Source organism: Pelodiscus sinensis, chromosome 29 (assembly GCF_052426305.1).
Source record: "Pelodiscus sinensis isolate ZL-2025 chromosome 29, ASM5242630v1, whole genome shotgun sequence".
NCBI classification, from domain to species: domain Eukaryota; kingdom Metazoa; phylum Chordata; order Testudines; family Trionychidae; genus Pelodiscus; species Pelodiscus sinensis.
Window position 1 is genome coordinate 3,473,862 of NC_143080.1, and position 12,174 is coordinate 3,486,035.

The following is a 12,174-nucleotide window of genomic DNA, read 5'->3' on the forward strand; positions in this document are numbered from 1 at the left end:
AGACAAGCTTTCAAGTCACACAAGCTCTTCTTCAGGTCTGAGCGAACCTTTTCACGCAGAACTGAAAGCAAAAAGAGGAGAGATTCCCAGGCACAAATGTCTACTAGCTGTCAATAGGAATGACACATCAGATTTCCATTTGTGCCTGGGCCCATCGCCTCTAAAATCCTCACTGTAAATAAATGGAATGGACGCCAGCGCATGCAATGGCTGAGGGTTTAACTGTGGTGTTGTCTCATTAACTAAACATTTCGATGGTTTCTTATAGGACATTATGTTCTCCATAATACACAATCCCTTGGGTCCCACAGGTTGGCTGGACATACAAAACAACAATCTAAGAAGGAAGCTATAAAGAACGCACGGCAGTGGAAGAGTCGGAAGAATTGTCTCGAATAAAACAAATCTCAATATTTGGATATTATAATGGAGAGCAGAGTGAGTGACATATTAATTTCTGGGTACCAATATGCTTTCCTTAGCTGCAATGGAAGATCTGCTATTTGGTTTCTCAATGGGAAGCGGGTTGAATCTTACAGCCATAGTTCTTCCTTGCCCTTTACTTCGTTTAGCCTTTGACACCAGAATCATTGTGATTAACACATGCCAGCATGACGACACGAGGAGCTGGGCAATGGTGAATCAGGCCCCATTGTGCAAGCACCCAGTCCGTTGAGAGAAGATTTATTATCTTGTTTTATTTTCACACCAATTTCCAATGGCTTTTTCCAGGCACACCTGTAACATTTCAGCTTCTGAGAGTTCTTTCCAGGAACTGAGCCAGCTGGCCCGGGAATATAGATGTTCAAGAAAGATCAAAAGCTAGGCTCTGGAAAAGCTTTTCAGGCTGCCTTCCAGAAAAAAGTGAGGAAGGATTGAGGAATTCAAATGAGACGCATCTTAAAACCCATCCATCTGCAAGTGACAATGTGAAAATATCCTACTGGCAACTATGCTACTGAAAAGTCTCAGGGTACGTCTACACAGCAGCGCTATTTCAGAATAACTGACATTCCGAAATAACAAAGCGCGCATCTACACTACAAGCCTTTATTTCGAAATAATGTCGAGCTGGAGGACTTCTTACTCCAACTCATGGTAACCCTCATTTTAAGAGGAGTAAAGGAAGTCAGAGGAAGAGTGTTCTCCCTTTGATTTCCTGCTGTGTAGACAACACCAAAAGCCAAAATAAGCTATTTCGATTTAAGCTACGCAATTAACGTAGATGAAATTGCGTAGCTTATTCCAACTTTAGCCCTGCTGCGGAGACATACCCTCAGAGGGGTAGTTGTATTGTTACAGAGAGAGACTGCAGAACTGGAATTTATCTACAAGTCTGTAGATGAAGTTTTGCTTCATCTACAAGTCTGACATTGTTACCCTGGGCTTGAATAAAGACATGGGCTCCGTCTAGACTGGCAAGATTTTGCGCAAAAGCAACTGCTTTTGCACAAAATCTTGCAACCTGTCTACACTGGCCACAAGTATTTGCCCAAGAACACTGACTTTGTAATGTACAAAATCAGTGGTTCCTGCACAAATACTCCGACGCTCCCGCTCAGGGATAAGACCTCTTGCGCAAGAGGGCTAGTGTAGACAGCCAAGTTAATTTCTTGTGCAAGAAAGCCCGATGGCTAAAATGGCCATCGGAGCTTTCTTGCACAAGAGAGTGTCTACACTGGCACGGATGCTTTTGCGCAAAGGCACATGCCAGTATAGATGCTCTCTTGCGCAAATAGTTTTAACGGAAAAACTTTTCCGTTAAAAGTATTTGCCCAAAATCTTGCCAGTCTAGACACAGCCATGAACTTGTTGGAGGCAATATAATACAGCTTGAGGCCAGATATGACAGTGATACAAGCCAGACAAGTACCTTAGATCCAGAGAAACTTAACCACGTGATGAAGTCCAATTAATTTCAACAGTACTTCCAGCCCAGATCCTCATTAGTATTTTCCACTGGTCTGCACTTTCCTGAACTGGAGATTAAGTCCTTTAAAGAATCGAGCCCCCAAAGGGGAAAACTGGAATTGCTGGAGCATACTTGAAACTTTAAAAACAACCCGTGGTCTTGTGGCACCTCAGAGACTAACAAAAACATATAGGAACACGGGCTGTCATGGGTAAAAAACACTTCATCAGATGAGCTGGAGTGGAAATAACAAAATCCAAGATATATGTATAACAGAAAAAAACAGTTTCCTATCAATTGTAGGACCCGTGTTAATTAGGCTAATTAAATGGGCTGGATGTGTCCCATACATAGCTTTTGATGTGAACATGCAGATGTTAAAGGCAGGAGAAATTGACTTTGTAATGCGCCAACCAGTTAAAATCTTAGTTCAAGCCCAGGGTAACCATGTCAGATTTGTAGATGAATTCCAGCTCTGCCAACTCTCTCTCTTCCTTTGTAGAAGAATGGCTACTTTTAAATCCATGATTGAGTGTCCAGGCCGGTTAAAATGTTCTTCTACAGATTTAGGTGTGATATCACTCCTGATGTCTGATTTATGTCCTTTTATCCTTTGTCACAGAGACTGTCCGGGTTGGCCATGTAAGAATGGTAACATTAAACCCTTGCGCCATTTCAAAACAAAAAGCAAACAAAGTTTATTTTTGCAGGGCAGCAAAGCCTGTCTCCTCCTAGATAGCAAGAGGGCGGTGGTTGAAAGTTCACCCTTTCCTCCCCCGCCGCTGGCCCTTGGAGCACCTGGTTCTAATTAAATGCGCTAGCAGCGAAAGCGTCAAGGGAAACATGCTTTTTGATTAATCTCTGTTTGCAAACCCTGCACTTTCCCTCCTTCTGATGCCCTTTCAGAAGTGTCAGCCACAAACCCTTTCCATGTGTGGGGAAGGCAGCAGGATGTGGCGTCTTCACCGTTGCGCCGCCTACTACAGCCAAAACTGGGAGGCCACAAAAAATCACCCGCATCAAGCCCCCAAAACCATGAAGTTTTTTTTAGAAACTGGATTTTTTTTTAATCTGTTTTTCTGAGCCTTTCGTGTTCACATTTTTGAGATTGGTATCCTCAGCCATGCTCTAGAAATTATCTGGGGAAATATCTATGGTCCACGGTCAACAGCAGGTCAGATTCACAATGGGTCCCTCTCCAGAAGAAGGGCCATGCTGGGTCAGACCAACGGTCCGTCTAGCTCAGTAGCCTGTCTTCTGACAGTGGCCAGTGCCAGGTGCTTCACCTGATCTGTTCATGCCCTTTGATCATCAAGTGATCCCTCCTCTGTCTCCCATTCCTAGCACCTGTCAAACAGAGACTAGGGACACCATCCTTGCTAATAGCATTGATGGATCTGTCCTCCATGAACTTATCTAGTTCATACTGAATCCCTATTATAGTCCTGGCCTTCACAACATCCTCTGGCAAGGAGTTCCACAGGTTAGTTGTGCATTGTATCAAATAGTACTTCCTTTTTTTGTTTTAAACCTGCTGTCTATTAGTTTCATTTGGTTACCCTTAGCTCTTGTGTTATGGGAAGGAGTAAATAACACATCCTGATTTATTTTCTCCATTCCAGTCATGATTTTGTAGATCTCTGTCATATCCCTCCATATAGTTTCACTTCCAATCTGAAAAATCCCAACGTTTTGTTAATTACTCTTCACATGGAGGCTGTTCCATGCCTCTAGCGCTTTTTGCTGTCCTCGTCTGAACTTTTTCCAGTTCCAATATATCTTTTTGAGATGAGGTGACCACTTCTGCACGCAGAACTCAAGATGTGGGCGTCCCATGGATTTATACAGAGGCAATAGGATCTTTTTCCATCCCGTTCTTAATGATTCCTAAGATGGTTCACTTTTTTGACCACCAAGACAATTGAGGGGATGATTTCAGAGAACTTTCAACAATGTGTCCAAGGTCTCTCTCTGGAGAGGCAACGGCTAGCTTAGACCCCCATCGCTTTTTAAAATCAAGAGGATTGGCAAGATTCTTAGCACACAGCAGCTCCTATTAGCTGGAGTGGTAGGTGCCCAGCATGTCTAGAAACGTGGGGTTTAAGACATTTTTGGAAGAATAACCTTTCCCCTTAAGGACTGTCATTTTCCGCTACTGAAAAGCCCCCGCCTTGCAAAAAGATTTAATTTGCAAAAAGGGCAGAGCTATTGCCTGAAAATTAGTGCTGATTAATTGGTATTAATAATTAGGAGTCTTGCAGTAGCAGGGAGGGACTTCCCCAGCCCCGCCTCTTTTGCACAGGCCCCGCCCCCACAGAAGCCAAGCCGCCTCCCCCACTGCGGTGGAGCAGTGAGTGGCTCCAGCCTTTCCCACCTAAGCCTCCCCAGTCCCAGAGCACAGGGAGCGAGGAGGACGGGTGACCCCAGCTGCCCTGGATCATGGGGGGGGACAATCGGGGGCAGCAACACTCCACCCCAGTACGCCTGCAGTAGGCATTCTGCAGCCAAGCTATCAGTTTGGAAAGGCAACGCCTCCCCCTGCCTATGATACCCACAAGCCCTGCCAGCAGAGATCAGGTTTCCACTCTGCTCTGCGCTGTATAGCGAGAGGGAGACCAAGTGCTGAAGACTCAGAATTTAAGGCAAGAAGGGACCATCATGAGCATCTTGCCTGACCTCCCGCACACCAGAGGCCACAGCCCCTCCCCCGCCCACTCCGACAACAGGCCCATAACCCCTGGCCGCGTTAATGAAGTGCTCAAATCTTAGGGTGTGTCTAGACTACAGAGTTTTGTCGACAAAAGTGGACTTTCTCGGGAGCATCGCAGAAGGTTCCTGCTTGAGACTGAGCTTTGGAGATGGGACACTAAGTGGACAGGTGGTGGGAGAGGAAACTGAGCCAGGAAGGGATATGACCCCACCTGTTTCTCCTAGACCTCAGGTGCCCCTCCTACCCCCTGGACCACACTGGTTCTCAACAAGCAAAAATGATAATTAATTCCAGCAGAGAAGAGGAAGTTTCTTACTCACCCTTCTCCAAGGATAGATATAAGCGATGTCCATGAGCGTGTAATATTCCTTTAAAGGTTCATCTTCGTAGAGAACTTCCACCTAACAAATACAGACCAAAGTGAATCTTCCCCCTCTGAGTCCAGGGGTCCCAAGGACAAAATAAAATCGGGGCTTCCCAGCCCATGGCTGGACAAAAAGGGTCAGATTTCCTGTGCCAGAGAGCTCAGCTCCCATTTAAGCACATAATGAGGGTCTGCTTTTCCCTGTGCCCAGTTCCCGTGTCAGACTAGATTTTACTACGAGCGCTGAGCAGACGTCTTTTGAAAATCTGGTCCCAGACTTTGGTGCTTAGGTGGATTCTAAACTTCTTTGGAACATCATGTAGTTGGGACCTGAGCTTTGCACAGTCACTGAAGCCACATCTCCACTTGCCACGCCCGAGATCGATCGACTAGCATTTGATTTAGTGGGTCTAGTTAAGACCTGCTAAATCGAATGCTGAGGGCAGCCCCAGTTGGTGCCGGAACCCCTCAGCAGTCGTGAGGAATAAGGGAGCATTTGCTTCCATCAGCCTCCCTCTGTGAAGATGGTGACATTAAGACCCAGCGGTGCCCCAAATTTTTGGGTGCACTACGCAGCTGCGTATTCTGCATATGGGTAAGGACAGCTCTGTAAAAGAGGGCTGCAAGACTTAATTAGCAAATGTTTGTACAGCAGAGAAAATGGGGGCGAAATAGTAGTACTGTGACGACTGCCATGCCTTTAAACAAGCGCATGTTTTCAAGAAGAAACACATAGTAAACTTCGGGGGGAAAACGCCTCTCTCGGGAGGGCACTGAAATTGGCATTTCCAGTGCCGGAGAGGTCTTAGCATCACGACTGCATTTGGATTTATTTTGGGGGAGGGGAGAGGTTCTGGGAGATATGCTCTTCTTCGGAAACAGATGGGGGCAACTCCTCAGCTGGTGTAAATCAAGGCCGTTGACTTGAAACGGGGGGATGCAATTTGACACCCGGCCTTGTTGTGCAAGGCACAGTGGGCTGCAATCTTGCTGGGAGTCTTGAGACGCTACTGGAAGACCCCAGATCAATACTACCTTTGTATTACAGTAGCGCCTCAATCAGGATCCTGTTATGCTCAGTGCTGTACAAATAGAACAAAAGGATATCTGGCCCAGAGCGTTTAATATCGAACTAGGCTAGGCAGGCTTACTGATGGGGAGGAGGACAAAGGGGGTAACTTCCCTGGAGCCTGGCAATTCAAAGAGGCCTGGGGTTTCCAACACCCCGCTACTGCAGCAGCTTTGACGGCAGGAGCCCTGAACCCTTTAAATTACTGGTGGAGCCCCATACGGCGCACTCCGAGCCCCAGGAGGTATGCTGTGAGGAGCACATCCGGGTGGTGTCAAGGGCCAGTTGCTCCAGCCCCGCCCCTTTCCCTGAGGCCCCGCCCCTTTCCCGGAGGCCCCGCCCCATCCAGGAGTGCAGAACCAAGCCCCACCCTGTTCCTCCCCAGCTTGCCTGCCACTACGTCTTCCCTTAACAAGAGACTGGGAACACACGTTTTTTGGAACACAGCAAAAAGCGCCCCCGGGGTGTGTGTCCAGTGATGGGTGTAAGAAGGCCACTGCCCCAAGCCAGCCGGCCAAAAGGGAGAACGTGTGAATGCTTATCCACGGATGCAACAAAGACAACCAGCTGAAGGGGTGCACAGCTGGAGCCCTGACCCAGGTCAGCAGATCAAGCAGTGACCTAGGAGCCGTTGCTGGTGGCGCGCTACTCACTTTGTACTTGCTGGGAACATCCATCTTGTTGCGGAGAAATTTAGCCAGGTGCATGATGGTCATGGCAGCGGGACACTGGAGGAACCGAACGCTGTTCTTCTGGGGCCGGAGCGGAGGAAAGGCAGGGGGAGGAGGGGAAGAGAAGATTGTTACCGAGAGCTTAGCGGCTGGAGCTGGGGCGGGGAAGATGTACGTACAGGAGCAGCTGTCAAGCTGTCGTACACAAACACAGCACGGAGGGCATGAAAGATTCCCAGGGCTCTGCTGCCAGCAAGGCTGTTCTGGTTTTGCAATGCAAGGGCTGGGGAGTCCCTCCCCCCAAAAAATAAAACCCAGCAGCAACCGAAAAAAGCCTTTGGCTGATTTTTAACTTGGAGGCCTCCATGACATAAACCACATGCACACCAATAACGCCTTGCTCACTGGTGCGACTAAAATCAGAGCATTCATTCTCTCCGGGGTCTAAGCAGAAACGCCCTTGTTCGATAACCAGATAACTAACACGGCCTCTATATATTTACAGAGACACAAACACATCACACGCGTGGGCGTCTTGACTTCCTCCTTACTGGTTGGCACTCCCTGGTCCGGCACCCTCAGGACTGGATGGTCCTGGATGAGAGATTTTGCTGGACCAGGGGAGGTCATTTCTGGTCCCTCCTCGCCCTATTGCCCCACCAATAGCTGGGCCGTGCGCTGGGCTTCCTGGCTCCTGTCGTTCCTCTCCCTGCCTTCCCCCCCCCCCCAGCAGCCTAGTTGGGCCCCTTCCCCCAGCGTGCCAGGCTCTCAGCCCCCCACCTACAGCACATAGGGACTGTCTGGTCCTGGAACATCTGTGGTCTTGCCGGACCACGGAGGTTGCCAGACCAGAGAGTTCTGGGACTATCTGGTCCTGGAACATCTGTGGTCTTGCTGGACCATGGAGGTTGCCGGACCAGAGAGTTCTGGTTTATAGAGGTGCCACCTGTACTAACATTTCAGAAGACAGAGGAACTCAAATTAAAACCATGATTAATATTGCAAAACTCTAGGGGGAAAAAATGATCTCCGATCATTTGCTCTAAGCACCGAGCTGGGAGCCAGTAAATCTTGAATTCTAACCTCTTCCAACACACGGCTTATGGCCTCTTGGGCACGGTTCACTCAGGCCTCCCAAAGAACCAGGACTAAGTGTCCTTAAAGTTACAGGTTGGGTTTTGTGGGACTGGGGGGTTGGAACCTCAATTTCCAAAAGCGGCCACTGATTTTTGGATGCCCCTTTTGAGACTTCATAGGCCTGCCTTTCAGAGGGTGCGTAGGAACAGGATGGTATCCCCTTAAATACAGGTTGAATCTCTCTAGTCAGGCACTCTCAGGAACTGTCCAGAGCCAAACCAGAGAATTTGCCAGACCATGGGAGTCAATATTGTCTAGCACAGCGTTTCTCAACCAGTGGTACGAGTACCCTGAGGGATACTGGAGAGAGAAGTCTGGGGGGAACGTCAACAACTAAAATTTGGAGAAAACTGAATTTTTGTTTTAAGTTTTACAGCGTTTTATTATTTTTGTACTTTTTACACCCAAAAATTTCATTGCCCACCCGGCTACAATTAAGGGCTGTGTCTAGACTGGCAAGTTTTTCCGCAAAATCGTCTGCTTTTGCGGAAAAACTTGCCAGCTGTCTACACTGGCCGCTTGAATTTCCGCAAAAGCACTGACGATCTCATGTAAGATTGTTAGTGCTTTTCCGGAAAAACTATGCTGCTCCCGTTCGGGCAAAAGTCTTTTTCCGAAAGACTTTTGCGCAAAAGAGCCAGTGTAGACAGCACAGTAGTGTTTTCCGCAAAAAAGCCCCGATGGCGAAAATGGCGATTGGAGCTTTTTTGCGGAAAACCACGTCCAGATTGGCCACGGACGCTTTTCCGCAAAAAGTGCTTTTGCGGAAAAAGTGCTTTTGCGGAAAAGCATCCTGCCAATCTAGACGTGCTTTTCCGAAAATGCTTTTAACGGAAAAGTTTTCCATTAAAAGCATTTTCGGAAAATCATGCCAGTGTAGACGTAGCCAAGTTGTTTAAACAAATGTGTTGCAACAGTAGAACAAAGTTTGTGTGTCTGAAAACTGTAGGTACTGAGGGTACTTATAATTTTTTGTTTTAAAGGGGTACAGGCAGTCCCCGGGTTACATGGATCCGACTTACATCGGATCCCTACTTACAAATGGGGTGAGGCAATCCCTCACTAGCTGCTTCCCCCCAGCAGACCAGGGAGACACGAAGCTATCGCCCCCCTCAGCAGACCAGGGAGACGCGAAGCTAGCACCCCCCTCAGCAGACCAGGGAGACGTGGAGCGGCTTTTCTCAGCAGACACCTCATCTTGAGAATAAAGGACTGAGGGAAGTGAGGTGTGGGAGAATAAAACTGAGCTCTGGAGAAATGTTTGGCTAGAGTTTCCCCTACAATATGTACCAGTTCCGACTTACATACAAATTCAACTTAAGAACAAACCTACAGTCCCTATCTTGTACGTAACCCGGGGACTGCCTGTACTTTATTTTTTTTTAAAAAAGGTTGCGAAACACTAGCAGCATAACCAACACTTCCACTGCTTACTGGGCTTTTAGAAGCCATTTAGGGGTAGATTAGAGCTAAATAACAGCACAGAGCACTAAGGCTACGTCTACACTGGCGGCTTCTTGTGCAAGAACTCTTTTGTGGAAGAGTTCGTGTGCAAAAACTCTTCCACAAGAGAGTGTCTACACTGCCATGTGCTTTTGCGCAAGAGCATCCATGGCAGTGTAGACACTCTCTTGTGCAAAAAAGCTCTGATGGCCATTTTAGCCATAGGGGTTTCTTGCGCAAGAAATTCATGTTGCCTGTCTACACTGCCCTTTTGTGGAAGAGCTCTTGCGCAAGAGGGCTTAGTGGGGAGAGGAATAACTCTTCTGGAAGAAGCCCTGTTTTACAACGCTGTACTGTACAATTACTTGCGCAAGAATGCTCGTGCAGTGTAGACAGCCAGCAAGCTTTTGCGCAAGAACGGCTGTTCTTCCGCAAGACGCTGCCAGTGTAGACGTAGCCTGAGAGCCAGGACTGGAGCTTGTAAACAAACTTGTACAGGACCGCGGGAAACTTGGCCACACCCATGATCAGCGAACATGCGGCTAACTCAAATCATGCCGGAGCACGGATGTTGCCGGACCGGAAGGTGCTGGACTAGAGAAGTTTAACCTGTTGTTCGTGAGTCCTTTAGTGACACACGTGGTGTTCCATTTTAGTAGCTGGTAGGACCCAGCCAGCGCCTGTCTAGCTATTCCTGGCACGTTGTGTGTCTACCACACACCATTATTTAGAGTAAGAGATTTTTAAGGTCAAATGGCACCAGTCAGACCCCCCGCAGAACACTGGCCAGGGAATTTAGGCGCCTGGATGGTTCCCAGATGGTTCTGTAAATAGCAGAGATACAGCCGATGGCTCGTAGATGAAATCAGCAGAGCTAAAGGCAGGCCTGCCGACAGGGAAGGGGGCAATTGCCCAGAGGCCCAGCATTTCAAAGGGGCTCAGAGCTCCTGGCCTGCTTCTGGGGTGGTGCCCTAGGCCCCTTTGAACTGCGGCGGGAGCGCGGCGCCTCCACCCCACGCGGTTCTGAGCCGGTGCCAAGTGCTGACTGCCATAGGCCCTGCCCCTTCTGCACTCAGCCCCCGTCCCTCCTCCCACCTTCCCTGGGGCCCCCGGTGGCTGTCAGCCCCACTGGCTACAGGTCCTGATTCCCTCTGAAAGAGGGTTACCAGATGATTTCAATAAAATACCGGACATACTTGATCTCAGATGGGGTTGAGGACTGGCCAGGAGGGGAGCGAGGCTGGCCGGGGATGGGGGGAACTGGCCAGTGAGAAACAGGGCTGGCCGGGAGGGGGTTGGAGGGGAGCCGGGCTGGCTGGGAGGAGGACAGGGGAGAGGGGGCGGAACTGGCCGGCGGGAAGCAGGGCTGGCCGGGGGGGGAAGCGGGGCTGGCTGTGGGGGAACTGGCTGGCAGGGAGCAGGACTGGCTGGGAGGGGGCCGGAGGAGTTGGGGAGGAGCCAGCTGGTGGGAAACAGGCCTGGCCGGGAGGGAGTTGGAAGGGAGTGGGGCTGGCGAGGCGGGGGGGGGGAACTGGCCGATGGGAAGCAGGGCTGGCCGGAGGGGGAAGCGGGGCTGGCTGTGGGGGAACCAGCTGGCAGGGAGCGGGACTGGCCGGGAGGGGGCCGGAGGGGGTGGGGAGGAACCAGCCGGCAGGAAGCAGGGCTGGTCCAGGTGCACGCAGATCCCGGGGTGCTGCCCGTCCTGCACATGGTCCCAGCGGGTCCAGCCCCAGCGATTCCATCCCGCCCCCCCTCCTCCACTCGACTGTGTAGTTGCGTATTGCCTGGATGGTGGACATGCTCACGCTGCATGAGTCACACTGCGTGAGTGTGTCTACCAGCCAGGCAGTACACAATTAATTAGGAAAGACCAGACAGTCTGGTATTTTCTCAATTTGTTTCCTGGACAGAACCCTCAAATACCGGACTGTCTGGTTCAAAACCGGACGCCTGGCAACCCTACAGTCTGAAAGTGAGGTCCAGACCCTCAAACTGACGTCCCTGGGAGTTAGGCATCCAAGTACCTTTTGGAGATCTTGGCAAAAAGTCCTTGAGACCCGAGCATCCCAACTTTGAAACACCAAAGTCGCTGGGCTCCTTTGAAAGAGCTGGCCTTGACTTCCATCCCTCAGATCCCCCACACCAGAGCCTGGGGGGACCCAGCCTAATAGATGTTGTGCGTGATGGGGCGGCGGGGGGCTGGGGCAGCAGCGTGGGCTCCCCAGTGCTGTAGGGGGGCAGGCTGAGCCTCAGGGGCCAAATCCAGGCAAGCCGAGGGCCGCATCCGGCTCCCGGGCCTGAGGTTCCGAACCTCGGGGGTAGAGCGAGCAGCAGCTGACAAGCCATGGGAAAGAACCGATCATCACAAGCCTTCTTCCCAGGGGTATCACACACTGGCTGCCCCCCCCCCCCTTTTGCTGACCTGCAGGCCTCTCGAAGCCATCAATGTCGCTAGCACTCACCTTTTCCTTCTCCGCGTCCCCGTTTTCCACCGTGCCTTTCTTTTCATCTCTAGGGAAGAAGGAGCAATTTGTCAAACGGCCAAACAGAAAACCTCAGAAGATCCAGTCTCCCCCTTGCCCACGGAGAGGGGATATTTTCCTGGCCAAGACAGAAGAGACCCAAGGATGGACATCTCTCAGGAGATGAAGTGGGGATGGTGGCGTGTCCACATGTGAACGGCTCCGCAGCCGCACTGGGAGCAACCGTTCGAGGTGCCGGATGCTCCGCGCTTTGCTTTAGCTTGTGTATTGCAGTGACAAAGCGCCACATGGAGGACCACAGGCCACGGGACGAGCACCCCGCTCGTGAGCTTCAGTAGCCTCGGCAAAGCCCCAGCACATCTGAGGTTCTCTTTTCCGTACAAAG

At 50.2% G+C, this 12,174-nt stretch overlaps 1 protein-coding gene across 4 annotated transcripts in view; it reads right to left on the reverse strand.

Annotated features, from left to right (window-relative positions):
• The window catches only part of PCGF2 (polycomb group ring finger 2), a 50,960-nt gene that overhangs the window by 4,963 nt on the left and 33,823 nt on the right, over window positions 1–12,174 (reverse strand). For 3 of the 4 annotated variants that reach the window (XM_075911711.2, XM_075911710.2, XM_075911712.2), the window contains exons 7-9: window positions 11,769–11,817; window positions 6,709–6,807; window positions 4,943–5,023 (exon numbers count right to left, since the gene is read on the reverse strand). In XM_075911711.2, coding sequence (XP_075767826.1) covers window positions 4,943–5,023; window positions 6,709–6,807; window positions 11,769–11,817 — 229 coding nt within the window. The remainder of the gene's footprint in view (window positions 1–4,942; window positions 5,024–6,708; window positions 6,808–11,768; window positions 11,818–12,174) is intronic. The other variant, XM_075911713.2, reaches the window with a different exon arrangement.